The 18,171-nt window shown below is 48.4% G+C and overlaps 1 protein-coding gene across 6 annotated transcripts in view; it reads left to right on the plus strand.

The window, feature by feature from the left end:
* The window catches only part of LOC144168958 (transformation/transcription domain-associated protein-like), a 137,810-nt gene that overhangs the window by 10,376 nt on the left and 109,263 nt on the right, over window positions 1-18,171 (plus strand). For 4 of the 6 annotated variants that reach the window (XM_077697953.1, XM_077697957.1, XM_077697955.1 and 1 more), the window contains exons 2-7: window positions 1,835-1,943; window positions 3,063-3,112; window positions 3,584-3,694; window positions 9,551-9,655; window positions 12,189-12,272; window positions 15,881-16,090. In XM_077697953.1, the coding sequence (XP_077554079.1) occupies window positions 1,862-1,943; window positions 3,063-3,112; window positions 3,584-3,694; window positions 9,551-9,655; window positions 12,189-12,272; window positions 15,881-16,090 (642 nt within the window). In that variant the 5' untranslated portion in view covers window positions 1,835-1,861. The remainder of the gene's footprint in view (window positions 1-1,834; window positions 1,944-3,062; window positions 3,113-3,583; window positions 3,695-9,550; window positions 9,656-12,188; window positions 12,273-15,880; window positions 16,091-18,171) is intronic. The other 2 variants (XM_077697954.1, XM_077697956.1) reach the window with 1 other exon arrangement.

An 18,171-nucleotide genomic window follows, 5' to 3' on the forward strand; every position in this document is an offset into this window, starting at 1 on the left:
ACCAAATCTTGTAGCAGACAACTGATGACTGTAGGCCTTTATTTGCCGCATTTGCAACGATTACTGCAGTGCAATACCAGAGTTGAGCCAGATGTTTCATGTTTTTTAGCCGCAGTTGCGTGGCGCTTTGCACTAGATTTTTGTTCACTTCTTTGAGCTAATAAAGAAGCATGTTTTTATGTAAAACCACCCTAAAAAGTTGAAAAATGTACTCCATTAACCGTTCAGTACTTCATGCTTAAAGTTGTACCTTCCCTGGCCACGAGGACCAAATCTTGCAGCAGACAACCGACTACTGTAGGCCTTTACTTGCAGCATAACAACTTATAAAATATTTACTACCTAACCTGGCCAGTTTTCTTGTATTATCTGTACTGATGTGCAGTGTTTACATGACATCACTAGTGTTGGTACCCGTGTGTGCTTTACAGAAAGTGAGGAATTAGTGGTGTCTCTGTGCCCATGCTTTCTCTCATCCATAGACCTGTCGGGCTATGCATACCAAAGTGCAGACAACCCATGTGATTCACAATAGCATTAAAAAAAAAAAAAAAAAGCTAGTCAATCTGAGAAGGTTGTGTTGCGTATATACAGTGGCATCAACAAGATGGTACACCTATTGGTGCTCACAGTCAATGATTACTGCGTGCGTGCATACGTGTGTAAGACGGGAAACGTTGGTGTGAGAAGGGCACAAAGTTGTCTAAATTATTGTGTCCTGCTTGTGCTACAAGCAAAAAAAAAAAAATGGCCGTGTATCTGCTCTTTTCGTTGCAAATGTCGACGAAAGAGGATAGTGGACTGGCGCCCCTGACAAGTAAATGCCTCCCTTCGCTTTCCCACTCACCTCTCATGCTGTTCCTCTCCTGTCTTGTTCCTCTCAAGGTAACCTGTAGAGGCTTGCTCAAGTCAATTTAAATTTACCGCATTCTACTGCTCCAGGCCGGGTGCCTCGATGCCAGTGATGCTGGATGGCGGAAACGCGTGAATCGAGGCACCCTACTACAACGTTTATGGAACCACGTTGCCCTACTCTGCAAGAATTCCAAGTGGAACGTAGAACCTATCTAGAGGAACCTTTTGCTACTGTTGCCGTTTGATTTCTTAAATGCTGCCAGGAGCTATAGTAGCGTGGGCTACAGCAGGCGACAATTTTTGTCAATCACTCAATCAATCAATCCTTTATTCGAAGAAACCAAACTAAACGTGCGCTACAGGGACAGAGACTAAAGGCTAAATCGCCTGACGAGGACTTTGTCCCTCTGCAGATCAACAGCAGTTTGTGTAGTATTTCATTTTCTATCGCAAAAACCAAGCATCCATGATTTTTTTAAATAAAGGAACACTGCAAATATCACTTATGTATTGATTTTCTGCCTTATATGTGCATAATGTCTTGTTCTTGTCCAACAGTGTTGACAAGTATGAAGAGTGCCATTGGATGTGCTATATATGACTATTGCGCAGCTTCTGTTTCACTTTGGCCTGCTGGCTGAATTGAGTCACAGAGAGACAGACACACAGACAGACAGACCAAAATTTCTGTAGTTAAGTAGCCCATGAAAGACTAACGTCCTTAAACAGTCACGGGTCAGGAAGTTTGCTTGGGGTCTCTCCAGTGAGAGCAAGATGCAATGAAAGTTGTGGAGGAGGAGCGGGCACTACAGTGAAGTTGAGTACTGAAGTGAGCATTGGACTTTTCCTCGCTTTCTAACCTGTGTCTAAATGTGGCTGCTGGGTCTTGGTGAAGAGAAGCTGCTGGAATTAACCAGCACACTTGGTAAATGGGGCCTCTTCTTGACACCGGCCATGCCTGCCTGCTCCCCCGTTGCAGTGGGGTCCCCCTGCCCGTGCGGTTGCCATGGCGACGCTGCCCCTGGACCCGCTGACGCAGATCAACACCTACCGCTCCTTTGTGTCCATGCTCGAGGACCCTGCAGCGAGTGAGCTTTGCCCCGGCCGTGCACGACGAGGGGGGCTTTTGTCTGTCTCATAGTTGGCAGCTGTCACTTATGCTGCAGTAACGCTTGTTTGCTTTTAAAGGGGGCGGGAAGACACAATACAAATTTATTCAGCTTGAAAGAACTGGCCCTTGGGAACTTATTCAGCTTCATTAGAGCCACTGAAGACATTTTTTTTATTGAAAAACACAAGAACTATGGAAGAGCTTTCAAATTTCGCACTACGGTGACATATAATAGGCTAGCACTAGAAACGTAGTCATCAGTATGTTAACTGCATGTTTTCATTCAAGTGACACGATCAATTGGAGCTAGAAGCCGCACTGCAATTGCCCAGACTTGTTGATTGGTGGTGGCTCAGGTCAGCAGCCACCAATTGCATGAGCAAGGTTCCGTGACGTCATAGAGGAATAGCCAGAAAGAGACTTGTGGGGGAGTCACCACTGCTTCACATTTTTTCCTTAACACCTCCATTGTTCATTCGCAGTTTGTGGCAAAATCGATGTCCCTAAACTAAACTTGCATTTGGTCTCCATGTTTTCTTCTAAAAGCCCATTTATGGCTTGGAGGCCGTCGTGCTGTGGAATGTGTGCCCGTGGCCCACGCAGGTTGCAGGTTCATTTCGGACTGCTTTGGGGTAATGTCCTGAAGGGCCAGGATTCGAGTTATTGTCAGCCTGTGTATGGCGCGTAAACTGGGCCACAGCCAACACCGAGTCAGTCCTAACTGCTGCACGACGAGCGTAAGGATTTGAAAACTGAGACGTCATTGCATTGCACTGCAAATGTAGCGTCGGCTCTTCTTCCAGACAAACCCTAAAATCAGGGGCCGCCTTACACTTCTCGTAGGTAGTAAGAGGAAGGGTTAGAGTAAGCTGCACGGTGCAGCTACATGTGAAACTTCAGAGGGGCCTTCTGATTAGTTCCAACGGGTTAGTGGCGGCATGACTAGGTTGTGGGGCTTCACTGTGAGGCCTTGCACCATAGGGAAGAAAAAAGAAGTTTCATTTTGCAAAGGCCTTCTGGTTGCCTCCGTTGTGTAGATTTTCTGGCAGGAGATTATCTGTGAGTTGACCTGTCCAATCTTTGTGGCTCCTTGCAGAGGATGAGAGCAAGCTGAAGGCTGTCCAGGAGCTTAGTGAGGAGCTTGAGGTGGGTGTGAGTCTGTGTACTTTTTTTTTTCCTGGCTGATTTATGCGACGTTAAAGGCATGCAAAAGAACCCCAGTGCAGTAACCCATCACGCTGCAAGAACTTTGGCTAGTTGGCTCATCTCTAAAACCTGCAAAAGACATGGACAGAACGCAAGGACCACTGCGATAGAGAAGGGAGTTAGTGAGTTAGTAGTGCTTGGCTGTGTGTTCCAATGAGTCTTGTGTTCTGTTGGTGTCTTTTGTGGTTTGTTGCACCATTGGCAGGTTTTAGTGGTGTAACCCATTTGGAACTGAGGACTACAGCGTAGTGGGTTTCATTTCTTCTTTGTAGCGTGGTGGTCTTGTGTACGTCAGTATGACCTTTGCGGCCAAAGGGGGGAGGAAGTCTTGTCGGCCAATGTGGTCGTGCAGTGAGGAGTGCGCTTGTTGTCCAACACTGTTGGGGGTGGGGCCCTGTCTGTGCTGTGCAGACCATTGTGACGTCGGTGCACTACCCAACCTTCCTGGACCATGCCATGCGGGTGTTCCTGCGCATCCTGCAGGAGGGCAAGCCTCAGTTCATTGCCGAGCACAACATGCAGGTGAGGAGGACGGTAGCTGGTGGTTCTCTTCCTTAGTATGGCTAAGCGCCTGGCATTTTTAAAATTTGTCTTTGGTCGAAACAAACGTCTTGCGATCCTACCTGATTTTAAGCGATCTTGCAAAATTTGTGCGGTGCCGTATGTTAGTGTACACGTGAGTGCAGGAGAAGACAACACACACACACTAGTGCCTGGTGCTGTCGCGTAACGACATAGGTCTGACTCTCGGCCACAGTGGCCACTTTTCTGGTGGAGGCAAAAAGTGAAAATGCCCGTGTGTCGTTATTTTGGAGCATGCTAAAGATTCCCCAGGTGGTCAAAATTAATCCGGAGTCCTCCATTACGGCGCACCCCGTAGCCCAGGGTTAACTTCAGCACATATATCAGTCAGTCGGCTAACACTGGTGATTGTGTGCAAAGTACCGTATTTATTCGAATCTAGGCCGGCTCCGATTCTAAATTGAGCCGCGAAAGTACGAAGCCACGAAAAAAAAAAAACTTACCTCAAATGTAGGCCAAACAAAAAGGCGAGGTCAGCGTTCACAAAAAGAAAACACATTTATTGAACAGGCAGATGCGGTGCTCATTCTGAGTCATCATTGCTGCTAGCCTCTGAATGCCATCCTCGATGCGGCGCATGCAAATACCCTCTCCCGTTGCGTCCTCCAACGACAGACATTTGTTTCATCCACGCCGAAGTCCCGCCCGGCTTGAACGTTTGACGACAAACTTTTCTTTTAAAAGCGGCACTATAATGGCACCGCTTGTTTGGTGCCATTGCGCTGTCAAAACCAAACGCCACACCACACGCAGGCCACTATCTGCACAGTTCAAAATGGCGGCATCGCTATGGCCCCTTAAGTGGCTACTGGCTCGTCTAGTAATGGCTACAATACTTTCTTTTCTGGGTGGCGCTAGCTGCGCGCCACTTCCCTCAATTTCACTTGGAAATTGGCGCGTGTTTCAAAATCCTCGAATCCAAGCCGACCCTGGAGTTTGATATATCAGTATGTCAAAAAAAACTATCGGCTTAGATTCGAATAAATATGGTATGCTGCATTAAAACTCGACAGTGAAAAGAAAGGGGGCAGCATTTGAAGGGTCATTGGTCCAGTGCGGTGCATAGAGGGAGCAGTGGCGCAGTGGTGTTTGCCATGCCTCCGTAACCTCTGTCTGCACTTTGTGTGGCATTTTTTGAGCAGGAGGCTAAGGTGTCGGTGTGTGTCCAATGTATTGTCAGCCGCAAGAGAGGGATATGGAGCATGCTATACTGTCACGATGTCGATGCGAGTCCTCGTTGGACTGGTTCTCCTCCCGATTGATTGATTGATTGTGGGGCTTAACGCGCCGACGCAACGCAGGCAATGAGGCGTGCCGTAGTGGAGAGCTCCGGATTAATTTGGACCACCTGGGGATCTTTGACGTGCGCAGAAATCTCGTACACACGAGCGTTTTTGCTTTTCGCCTCCATCAGAAAAGCGGCCGCCGCGGCCGGGAATCGAACCCGCGACCTCGTGCTCAGCAGCGCAACGCCTTAGCCACTGAGCCACCGCGGCGGGTGGTTCTCCTCCTGAGTATGCCAGCTTGTAAAGGGGGAGGACCCTTTTGTCAGGCGCTAGGAAAACGATCTTCACACCCGATCCCTTGCCCTTTGCTTACGTATTATTGAGTACAGACACAAACTCATAGACAGTTTCTTTTTTTCTCTTGCTCATTGTCCGAGCACCCGCATGAGGTAGCCTGCCTAACAAAATCTCTCCTGTGTCTGCGGTGTTTGTAACGCCTCTCAAGCTTGAAATGCGACGACGAGGAGGGCCACTCAAGCCTGTGGCTCCTGGGTGCGTGTGATCAACACAAATGCTTGGTGCCGTGAGGACATCAGTTTGTAGGCTGGGAACGTAGCGTAAAGTTCCGAGAGAACGCCCTCCCCCGAAACATCGCCCACCCCCCTTTAGGGGTGAACTATTCATTTTGCTAAAAGACCCCAAAGATCGCCAGCCCCTAATATCGGTGGCTTTAGCGCCTATGAGTGAACAAAATAAGCATGAATCATCCATTCATGTGTTGATGGGGTCACTAATTTGTCCTTTCCACACTTCACACGAAAGTTCGCCCATCGAGTATTTTTTCTTGATATCTCCGCAGTTTTGGTTGGCCGTGTGGCCACTTTTTTGTAGTTTTTTGTGCCTGACCCAGAAGTTTGTCCACCCCGTATTTTTCATTTCATATCGCTGCAATTTGGGCGGGCGTTCTTTCTGAACTTTACGGTAGTCACATGTTTAACTAGCACTTCATGTCTACTTTAACAGTGCAACTTGGGCGAGGACGAGGTACAACGTGGGCACTCACTCTTAGCTGAATTTTATTTTGAAGGAAAGAGCATATTCTATATACGAGTGCGTGATGTATGTGAATAGATTAAATGAATTCACTGGTAATACAAACAGAAAGATGAAAACGCTTGGCGGTACAGTAGGAATGCGATGTGACTTTTCAAGAGAGATGTTGATGGTTTACAAATACACGTGCTGCTCCTACAAAAATGCATTGTCCCCATTTACCAGTTTCCTCAGTGTCCCCAGTGTCCCCTCGCATACACATTGATTGCCGTGCGTGCACCAAACATCGTCTCAGTGAAGCACGGTGAGCACCTGAAAGAACTGACAAGTGCTGAGATGTGGGAATTGTTGTCTGTTCCCAAATGGCTTTTGTGCTCGTGTATTTAGGCAGCGTCCCGTTTGGCTGTCATTGCGTTGCATGACAGTGGAAAGTGGTACGCGACATTGATCGTTGTGGGGAGAGAGAGAGAGAGAGAAAACTTTATATTCTTTTTGTATGACAATGGTGATGGGGATGGCATCTGCCAGTCACTTTCATCCAGGTGGCACTCTGGATGAAGGTCACCAGGTCTTCTTGATCTTGGCAAATGCAGGCAGTAGCAGGCCACTCCTTAGTGTAATGTGTTCTGAGTGCTGAGGTGTTTGTGCATTCCTATACGTTCTTGCTGAAGTGTGGCTTTGTGGTGGGTGCACTGAATGCACATTCAGGAGTAAGGTCCCGCGTGCTCCATGGATACTATGCATGTACTGAAAATGAACGTCTAATTTCGCATTCAAGCTTTCCTGAGAGCAAAACTTGAGTTTGCAAAAGCTATCGTTGCCACATATTACACGAGAGAGACTGTTTCGTGGGTGAATTGCGATGGAGAAGGCAACTGCAAATGCATGTCTTCAAATTTTGGCTTTCTTTTGTTTGGAACGTTTTGAATTTTCAACGCAAACCAGATGTGTAAGAAAAAGTGTTAAATGTGTACATTTAGGCAATGAGAAACACTGGACTACAGAAAGACAGCTGCACGACTGAACAGATAAGACTGACAGCTGTTTTGAAAACCCTGTGCTATACTCGGGCACAACTTAAAGGGACCCTGCAACACTCTCCGTGCAGTGCAAGTAAACTTGCGCGACGTTTAGATTAGACTTCCAGGAACACTCGAGCCAAATATTACACGTGCACATGAAGCGGTAAGCGCGCAAATTGCCATGAAAGACGCAGAAAAACCAACCGCTCTCTCTTCAATTCCCCTCATTATGCACCCCTGGCATGGCCTCTGCGACGTCAATCGGGCCATGGCTGTCCTGGCTGTCCTATTGGCTGTCGCCGGTCAACTTCGCGGCTAAATTCTGGCATTTCCTGTGACGATCAGCCGTCGTCGGCGCTGTGTATGAACCTCTTCTATGTCTGAACCTGTCCGCATGCTTTTGGCGTTTCTTTTGTTTTGAGTGCGCACGGAGTTTGAGTGACGAACTAAATATTCCACTTTCAACGAGCCCACTCGACAACAAACATTTATTGCTCCAAAAACGCCCTACCAGCCTGAGCGCTTGCTTGCAAGCAGGCCTGCTTTTTTGTGGCCTGCTTTTTTGTGGCACCAGACCGGAAATAGACCCGTCTATGTTGTGGGGAAAAGGACGAAACTCCCCGGTGTGTGACATATTGAAGGCCGCCAAACAGAACGCCGCACGCCGCCCCCCTCTCCGAGAGAGAGCGCGCAGCTTTCGTCGCGTTGTCCGCGGTTGAGTTGAAAGGGAACATTTATGCGCGATTTTTCATCGCACGTAGTTTCGGTGATAGGGAACGGATTTTCATAATTCTTGCAGGAGGAGATTGCTGGGACAATAGACTTTACCCCAAAATACATTCCGAGTAGTCGATGGTAAGTGTTGCAGGATCCCTTTAAGGACGGCAACAGAAGTTGCCGCTGTGCCCCATCACTGCAGCTGGATGTTACTCTGTGCGGCTCAAGTAGTCCATTACTGCGAATATTTTGAACATGGCACGAGCCGTTTTTGTGATTTTTTTGGATTTAAAATGCTTATAAACTACAGCAGTCACGACAAACAAACTACGCAAGAAAAGGCAGACTATATCACACATTCATAGCAATCTCCTTTCAAAACGTACGTGCCTGTTGACCAGAGTTACTTGATACAGGAGTTGTGAAACTCTCCATCGGCCCCATGCATCAAAAAGCGGCCCTACGATTGGTCCAGTGCTTTGGATTTTCCGTACAGGGACGCCATCTGTGTCTGTCAAAATGAACCATCCAACATGCTTGGCCGCTGGAAGACCTGGGTGAAAAATGGTATTTGGGTGCTTACGTACATTTGTTGTGACAAAGGAGCACAATGTGTTCAGCCATGCAAGTGTTTTATATGTATTCGAGGTAAGAGTAGTAAAAAAATGCGACCATGTGGTCAGCGAGATGTGTCGTCGCCTGCGCATTGTCGTCTGCTGTGCTTCTTGCGCCAAAAAAAAAAAAAATCGCTTCCACGGCTTTACGCATGCTTGAAAGGATTATTTAGAGCCACTTGATCAGTTGCTAGATTGGGTTTTGCATACCGTGTACTGCAGGCCGAGCGACAACTGCAACTTTAGTAGGTCAGACCTATGTTGCTCCGCAGTGCCCGCACGAGACAGTTGCGCAGAACGCAGAAACAAACGCAACGTAAAAACTGGAGTTAAGAAAGCAATGATTAACTTACGAAAGTACAAAAATAAAGAATTATGCACTTTCAAAATAAAGTTTAATGTTAAATTGCCAGTTTGCATAATTAGTGTTTTTTGGATAGTGCGTGCACTGGCCACAACGATGCTACCGTACGCCCAATCCAAAGTTTGGGGGGGTCCGCGCGTGGGTTGTTTTTTGAGGTGGAGTTTCGCAGCTGCCTACATCGAGGAGCTTTGCCAGTTGACATCCGGATCCGTTGCATAGGCGGAGTGATACCGTACATGAGCTATTGCCGTTCTTAACTTGTTCCCGAGTTTAACAATGTCACGTTGCTCGGAGCCTTGTATTCCCGACAGAACAGTCCCCACAGCTTCTGTTAAAAAATCAAGCAGCCTGGTCAAAGGTTGAGCGTAGTGCTTAGTTGATGGGGTTTCTAATGGCCCTGCCAACAGCAGGCCAAGGCAGTCCTGGCATTGCACTTTGTTATTGCACTTCCTGGTGTTTCATTGAGCGCACACACAATGGTGGCTAAAACAAGAGGCTGTCATATACTACTGTTCCGAGGGTAAATTTTGCTGCATAATACTCGTCTCTTTTTTTCCCTTGTTTTTGCACCAGAGCTCTTTGTCATGTCTCTCTTTGTAGCCTCTGACTGTGGTTGTGGCAAATGAACAGTAGAAGGGGCTTGCCTGTGGATTCCCCCATTTGTTGTTGGTGCAAAACGCGGTAGGCACTTGGGATAGTCGGGCTTGTTTGCGGCTGCCGTGGTTGAGGGGCAACCACAGTGGCTATGCGAGTGGGAGTGAAGTGGGGCTGCCCCCCTCTCCCTTTCTTTCTTCCCCCAGCAACTGCGCAAGCTCATCCTGGAGATCATCCACCGCATCCCGACCAACGACCACCTGCGGCCTTACGTCAAGCAGATCCTCAGCCTCATGTTCGAGCTGCTCAAGGTGAGGGTTGCTCTGCTTGCCGTCTGTCTTCTCCCTGTCGGCCCTCCCTCACGGCACCCCACAAAGTCTTGAAAACGCTGGTTCAGACTGGGGGGCTGTGGTTGCAGTTCTATTGGTGTAGGAAGAGGCATTCATTAAAGCAGCTCCACCAGTCGATATTTGGTAGGGGACGGATGGTTCATGGACAGATAGGGTCGCATGACTGGTAGAGGGCGTATCAGTCTACCCAGCGCAAAGGAGGCACTGCAGCAATCTAAGTCGAAGAGCTGGTTCAAGGGACTGCTAAGGATGCAGGCTATGGCAATGGTCACCTTCATAAACAAGAATGTGACTGCTATGTTAGTGGGGAGAGGGGAATGGTTCCCCGTGGGGTACGTGAACTACGGCTTGGCGCTATGGGGGAAGAAAGGGGGGGGGCCTTGTATTTTGAAAGGCGTCTCTCTGGGGTCTTTGCACGTAACCACATGTTGTTCAGGAAAGTGGGTCGTGCATTCTCAGAAGTGGCACAACACAACAACACGTGCCCAGCCATCTCTTTCAATGCACAGTTTTCGCTGAGATTAACATGTTTCTATTTAAGAAAAAAAACCTAAACGGCGTACTGTGTACATTCTTGTCAGTTTTAGAGGAAACTCATTTTAAAGGGCGTCACAAGACGCGGAAAATTAACCTTATTTTTAAGCTCTCATCTACATGCCTTTATAACAGGGTAGTATCATCCCCGCTTTGCACTTGCTTCTGGTCCCTTTCGTAGTACAGTAAAAGCTCGTTAATTCTAACTCGCAGCAGACCATAAAATTGTTCGAATTAAAAGCGGAGTTCGAATTATCGGGCTGGTGCTAGGATGAATTGTGCCACACCGTGCGGGCAGAACACGAAGAACTCTAAGTAGTGCGAATTAGGTGCTACTACACGCTTGTTGCGCACGCCACGTGATCGTAGGCTGCGACACAAAGAAAACCTGCAATAATGGCATGAGCCGCAGCGCTTGCGCCGGCGGCACGGCGCCTGCTGCGGAAGCGAAATAAGGTGTCGGAGCAGTGCAGCACACACGCTACGTGGTTGTTTTTTTGTTTCGTTGTTTCGCATCTCAAGTAAATTTGATTTGGTTTGGATTTGCAACTCATTGTAATCACTCTGGGACGACTTCTTCTTCGAGGAGCGATGGAAACCAGGGGATCCCAGTTCATATTAACCGTTCTGGATATCTCCGAGTTCGAATTATCGGGAGTTTCCCCCCCATTGAAATGTCTTGGGGTTGTGCTGGGATAAGGGCGTCAGTTCGAATTAACCGAGTGCGAATTAGCGAGCTTTTACTGTAGTACTAGCAACACGTGAGTTTTACACCTGAAGAAGAAGCACTTTCGCGATGTCCCTGCATGCTGGCGCAAGAATATTCAACATAGGTTCGGCAAAGGGCCTGTTTAAAAAGGGTTGAGACCGAAATCGGACGAAGTGCCTCATAACAAACCTGCAGGGTCCATGGGCAGCGTGGGAGTGCAGCAGTGTCAACGCCTCCTTGTTGAGAAAGCTTCATCTCAGTGTCTAGGAGTATGAGTATGGATAAATTTATTGTTTTTATGGTGTCCCACATAGAAAAAAACAAAATGGAACTTTACAGGTAAAAATAAGGGAGGGGGGGACCAACTTCGGCAAGCTGTAGAATGTCACTATGACAGTAGGTAACTGGGCATTCTTGTCTAGGGAGTGTGGACCAAGGCAGCTTGTGCGGGACCACCCCATCAGGATAGTGAAGGAGTTGAGAGGTGCTGCCTGAAAGCACCGTCCTCATGCCGCTTGGCTGCACGTCACCGAAGCCGTGTGGGAAAGCTCAATGCTGGCAGTGGAGAGCACCGGTGAATGTTTTCGAACTTTGGAATACTTCGAAAATTTATTTGAAATGTTCTAACAGTCCTCTTTGATGCAAAGCCGAATTTAACATTGAGTTATTCGTTTTGATATTCAAAAGTTACAGATATTCGCACGGCCCTACATATCCAATTATGGTAGGATTTTTGAGTCAATTATGTGCTGTGCAGTGCTTGAGTTGCTGCTTTCCTTGGCCATAAGAATCACCATCTTGAATGCTGCCGCAAACTCGGTTCATTTCCCAATTTTTGAAGTTGGTACTCGAAAAGGTGCCGCTCCAAATTGAGCCGCAAAAGTAAATGTGCAACTTTGCTGATCACGTGCTTTCACAAGTGGAAAGTACTCAAGAAGGTCTACGATAGACCTAATCGAGGGGGCCATACTGGCAGTGCTCGCTGTGAGGATAATGGTTCCCACATTGTCAACAGTTCTGTGTCCAAACTGGTGGTATTGTAAGAACAATGCACTATTTTTTTACATTTTGTGGTTACCTGCATGATGGTTTAAAACTCCCAATGATTTTGAATAGTTGCCTTCTATTCCAGTCTAGTTAGTGCAGGGGGAATTTTATTAAGGAAAGAAAAAAGGAATACTCTTGCATCGCAATCATACCAGCGCAGGTAACATGTTGCCAGCTTTCTAAAAAGATGCACTTGCTGTCCAGGTGGAGAACGAGGAGAACGTGCTGGTGTGCCTGCGGATCATCATTGAGCTGCACAAGCAGTACCGGCCACAGTTCAACCCAGAGGTCAGTTGGAGCTGCTCCTTCCCTTGCCAGGCAGTGCTGCTGCCGTGTGTCGCTCTTCAGCATTTCTGCTTCCTTTCGTCTCCAGTTGGTGCCCGTGCGCTTGTTTGTCTTTAATGCAGGGGCACTGAGGGGCATTGCACAAGGGGTGGTAGCGCGACCCTTCAGTTAAGAGCAAGCTCCATGCAAAAGAAAAAAAAAGTTCTGTGGAGCTCACTGAGGTGCGTTGTGAGCAGGCGGCATTGTAACTTATAACTGCTTATTTTCATCCGCACAGTTGTGGGCAGTGTGGCATTCTTTGGTGCTCTGTGCAACTTGCCCTAGTGGAGCCTTTCCACAATAGTAATCGTAGTGGTTATCGCAACTAGGGTCTGGGGGAAAAGGCTGGGCAGTGTTTGTGGTGTGAGGAGCTTTTGTTAACGAGTTTTGTAATAGGCGGGGCTCTTTGAAGGCAACTTTTGGGGTGGCCTTTCTTCGAGGCAGGTGCTTGTCAGCCTTCTCACACCCGCTGTGGTGGCGTTGGTCAGCTCAGGCAGTGCACGGGCGCTTGATCGGCCTGTAGGGAAGGCGGGGTGTCCTTTGTGTGTGTTTGGCACACTCGTACCACACTAGAGATGGCAGCCCGGCAAATTATTCGGGCCCAAATTGGAATGGGCACAGTTGGTGCCATTTTTGCAGCTTGTTCTGCAGCTTGCCCAGACATGCTGCACCCCATTCTGACTTGCAAGCCCCAGGCTTCACAAGTTTCATGTGCACAGCTGGCTGGATGAAGCTCGGAACACCAGAGAGAAAAAAAGCGCACTACCAGCTTTCTCAGGGGAACGGAATGATTGCGGTGCTATGGCCTTGCCCTTGCTTGGTGTGGGGTCTTTCCATGTGGGCTTTTATGTTCGGGCTGGCAGAGGATTTGGGCGTGCTGTGGCCCGAAGCGTGCGTGGTGCATGGGGGGCTGCCGACCACCGAGGCACACACTGTGTCCAGGGAACAGAGCGTAGTGCCCCAGACCCCAGATTATCACAATGGTCTCGAGCGAGCCGACTGGGAAGTTGGAGTAGTGGGCCGCGGTAACATGTCCCAGGCTGAAAGTGCTCTGGGCTGGAGGGCTCCTCCGCCTGCTAGAGTGGAGGCTGCTCAACAGGGCACGTGTGGGGCTGGTGAGTGCGCCCTGGGTGCGGGGTGATGAGAAAAGTGCTGCAGAGGAGGTTCCTGCATTGCTGCCGCCCCACCGCGGGGTGGCGCGCACCGCGGTCGAGCTCCCGTGACGCTCTGTCAGCTGATAAGATCTGACCTGCACCCAGGGAGGGGATCTTCTCACTCAGTCACCACCGGTTATTGAGCCTCATGATTCGTTCGGGCCCAGCCTGGCATTAACTCTCCGGAAAGCACAGATGTCCAAATTATGATCTTGAAGTTAATAGTGACTGCACGAATAATTCGATTAAAGGTATGAATTTGTTATATATCACTCTATGAATACCTAATTGAACACCTTGAATACTCTGTACTTCTCCTTTTTTCAAATGGTTGAGGTAGTTCGGTATTTCATTGGAAGCCTGTGAGAGTAGTCTGGTGAATCTAAATCAAATTGACTTGCAGTCTGGGGAAGCCGCTTTGCCTAAGGTTTTTTACTTACTTAACCTAGTGGCGGTGCATAATGCTCAATGAACTTGTCATTGTATCGGCCAGCATGGCCTAGCAGCAGGGATTTACCAGCAAGGAAAGGTGCTGGCATGTTCAGAGGCATAGGGCAGGTTGGGCTGCCAGTTCAAGCGGTGCTTCCTCATATTTAGGTGTAAAGAAGATTCCAGCGCAAGGATTGTGCATTTGTAATGCGTCACGCAATGACTGTGCCCAGCTCAAGTCATAACAGCACTGGCTCATACAGCTGATAGGAGGCTTAGGAGCTAGAGAGGGGTAGAGAGAGCCACTTTAAACCAAATTAATCCATGCAAAAATAAATATTGCTCTTATAATCCTTGCATCCTTGTGCACCTAACCCATACGAACTATGCTACCAAAAACAGCATGAGCAAGTGTGTAAGCGTCATTTACTATATAGCTCTCAGGGGAGTCTCTGCCTGATACTTAAAAAACTTAAGTGTTGTATTCATGCTTTTTATAGGTTTTTATTTAATTGCCCTGCTTGTGTGGTGTTTTTCTTCATTTTTTTTTCCTTTCATGTTTTCTCTTTGTTTTTTTGTCGAGGTCTATGCGCCCCTCCACAATGGCGTTGTGCATACGCCTTTGGTCCTTGTTAAATATGACTGGGATGGTATAGTTCAGGAAAGCATACTCATTGGTTTGAAGTTTGAATGGATCTGCAAAAAGCAAGGCACTGCATAATGAGACCCGTAATGGAAGTTGTTACGGTGTCCTGATAACTGCCTGCAGAAGGGCAATGCAACTCACAAAGGAGGCAAAGTGGGTTCCTCGTTAGGGGTGTCGTATGATGCATGTTAAGTCCAGGGGAAGCAAAGAGTTAGACGTAATGGAAACCCTGTGAGGCTTGTTACAAACAGCAGGGGGGTTCTAAAGGGTCGGCATGGGGTGCTTCAAATCAGGCATTTTTCCAACGTGCTCGGAAGCAAAGACAGACTTAAGTATCACTGCACTTGTTTCGTGAATGCGAATAATCGCTTAATAGTTAGAACCAGCATCGGGGCCTCTTTTTGCCTGGTGCGTTGACAGCGACTTGGTTCAACACAGCCGCTCTTCATTTTGAACAAATTCTCTGCCCCATTATGGTTAGATGAGAGAAATCCCATTGTTGGAGCGCAGCTGTAGTAATGTGACTGAACGAAGCACTGGGAGGCGCTGGAGAGAATTTTGTCTTCTTTTTCTGGCCGTAGCTTGAGTGGCATGACTTAGCTAGCGTAAGCATGACTCGGAAATGTGGCTAATAATGTGTTTTTATGCCACACAACTGCCGGTCTGCCTGTGTCTTTAGACTAATGCCGGTAAGTGCACGGCAATGCCCAAGGTGACCACCTTGCGACGTTTCTGTTTTACCTGTTGCCCTCACTGCAACTGCTTTTGAAAACGCTAACTGCCTGCTGTGGCAATGAACGCTTTGCGCGGTTGTGGGGTTTTGCCTCGGTGCGTTTTGGCGGGAGAACGCTGCGAGCCTGCCAATACCCACTGCAGCTCGACGTACAGTGAGTGTGGCCTGGCGAAAGCAATAGAGCGTGGTCATGCTCAACTTTCCCACTTTTGTGTTCTTTCTGCTTTTCCTTTCATTGTGTGCGCACAATAAATGCTGTCTAGTCATAGCTGGGCACCCGTGTTGGTCAGCTTCTCTGTCCTTCCGCCCTGTTTCTTTTTTGCCGATGTTGTTTATCAGTTGCGTGTGAACAGTCGCAACACAAGGAAGTCAAATGTAAAAGTGGGAGAAGGATGTTAACACAAAAAAGTCCGAAGCAACAAGAAAGAAAGATTCACTGTATTTGCATTAGGCTGATTCTTTTGCTGCTGCTTTTGCTGAGCCACAGCTGCCCCTTTGTCCAGTCCTCTTCTTCACCTGGGCTGTTTCTGTGTTTCCAATGCAGTGAGATGCAGCAGAGGTAGTGCAGTGTGCGCATCGTCACAGTTCCTCTTCCCTTCCTTCCCTGCAGATCCAGCAGTTCCTGGAGTTTGTGAAGACCATCTACCGAGAGCTGCCCAACCACCTGAACGCCATCTTTGAGCCGCGGCTCCCGCTCAAGTTCAAGGAGCTGAGCGAGCTGAACCTGGAGGCCGTGCTCCAGGAGACCTTCACCCTTACCAACGTCCAGCTCGAGAAGAAGGGCCCCGACGGGAGCTGCGCCTCGGTCGGTGGCCTTGGGGTACTACACTGGCGCCAACATTGTTCCCAGAGTGCGCCGTGTGTAAATTGCCTGGCAGGATGCCCGGGTGGAGCAACAATCAACTCCGCTCCTGCATTTGACTGCAGGCTATGAGTGTGCTGAATCAGCGAGCAATGGAGCGGAAGATGATAGGTGTAACATTAAGGGACAAGAAGAGAGCGGAGTGGGTCAGGGAACAAACGCGTATTAAGGAAATATTGGTAGAAATTAAGAAGAAGAAATGGGCGTGGGCAGGGCATGTGATGCGAAGGCAAGATAACCGTTGCTCATTAAGGGCAACGGAGTGCATTCCTAGAGAAGGCAAGTGTGGCAGGGGGCAGCAGAAAGTTAGGTGGGCAGATGAGGTCAAGTAGTTTGCGGGGATAAATTGGTCGCAGTTAGCACAGGACCGGGATAGTTGGAGATCTATGGGAGAGGCCTGTGCCCTGCAGTGGGCGTTGAGAAGCTGATGATGAGGAATGAGTGTGCCATTTGTAAGTTCTGATGCCTGGCAACAGAGAAGGTGGTGGTAGTTTTGGGGAAAATTGTTACAAAAGCGGGGTGACGGAAGCGAGTTGGTAAAAGGGGGAAAAAATGAGAACGTTCTTTCTAGGTGCACCACTTGTGATGCTGGTGTAGTGAGAGCCATTTTTAATAGAACTTTCCCCAGCTGTGAAGCGAGTTCTGAAGCCTCGTGATCGTTATGAGGCTCTTTGCATACTTTACGTCGAGTGAGAGTGTAGTGAGTGGTTTGATTTCCAGCTACCAGCCTACTTCCGGGGAAAATTAGGTATGAGACATGCCCATGTTTGGGAATGCGGGACAGCATTAAAGGAGCACTTACACGAAAATTTTATGTTACACTTTTATTACTTTTATCGATGCTTAATGGTCTGGCGAACCTGAAACAGCACTTCAAATACTTCAGTGCGCGATAGTTAATTACATTGAATGGCCTGAAAATCGTTTGTTTCAAATTTCCGCGCTTTCATCCCGAACGCCACATATGACAGAATACCGGCCTGACCTCACCGCTTTGTGCGGACGTCACCGGCACTCGCTTGAGAGTGTGTTGCGCCCGCTCGCCGCTCGTGGGGCCGCGTGCGTGAAGTGACGTCATGAGTTTTTGACGAGCGCTGTCGCATCACTTCTTTTGGCTTCACGGGGTGATGTCACGCTGATGTCCATTTGCTGAGTGCCGCTCTGCATGCTGCTCCGTCGACGCGATAAATGAGATACAACTGAACTATGTTCTTCGCATCGCAGGCCGCTCATATTTCAGCCAGGGTATTCTGTTGAGTGAAGGAAGCGAACTGTGCAATAATATTAATGCCGAAAATTGGTGTCAGTGCTCCTTTAAACAATTCCGAGGCATCAGCTTTGGTGCATGCCTAGAAACAACAGCTTTGAACTGGGGATTGCTACGGGACCAAAGTGGGTGCTTTTTCTTCGCGTGCGGCGTTTTAGTGTGGCATGCTCACGGGTCTTTTATGGAAAGCAGTGTTGAGCCTGTTCGCAGGCAATTTTCTCTCTATTGGTGGGAAGAGGCAGAAGTTGCTGGTCTTCGTTTGAATAACCTGTAGATGGAGGGGACGAGTGAAAGTGCCAGTGTTAATTTGATGCAGTTGAACCCCTTTATCAGAGACACGTACTGGGGAGCAGTTTCTGTCTCTTAGTCAAGATATTTCTTATAAGCAGGGAACCGATTGATTGATTGATTGTGGGGTTTAACGCGCCGACGCAACGCAGGCGATGAGGCGCGCCGTAGTGGAGGGCTCCGGATTAATTTTGACCACCTGGGGATCTTTAACGTGCGCCGAAATCTCGTACACACGGGCGTTTTTGCTTTTCGCCTCCATCAGAAAAGCGGCCGCCGCGGCCGGGAATCGAACCCGCGACCTCGTGCTCAGCAATAAGCAGGGAACCACGCTTTCACTGACTCATCAACTCCTAGTTCAATGTGGCCACCGTACGACTAAAAGAAGCTCGAAATGATGCAACACGATGTTGCAAAACATTCATTCTAATATGCGTTTGGCCCGCCCCCGGTATTTATGAAATTGTTCTGACGCTTTGTTAGC

Source organism: Haemaphysalis longicornis, unplaced genomic scaffold (assembly GCF_048455015.1).
Source record: "Haemaphysalis longicornis isolate Haplotype H1 unplaced genomic scaffold, Haemaphysalis longicornis Haplotype H1 scaffold_2, whole genome shotgun sequence".
Taxonomy (NCBI): domain Eukaryota; kingdom Metazoa; phylum Arthropoda; class Arachnida; order Ixodida; family Ixodidae; genus Haemaphysalis; species Haemaphysalis longicornis.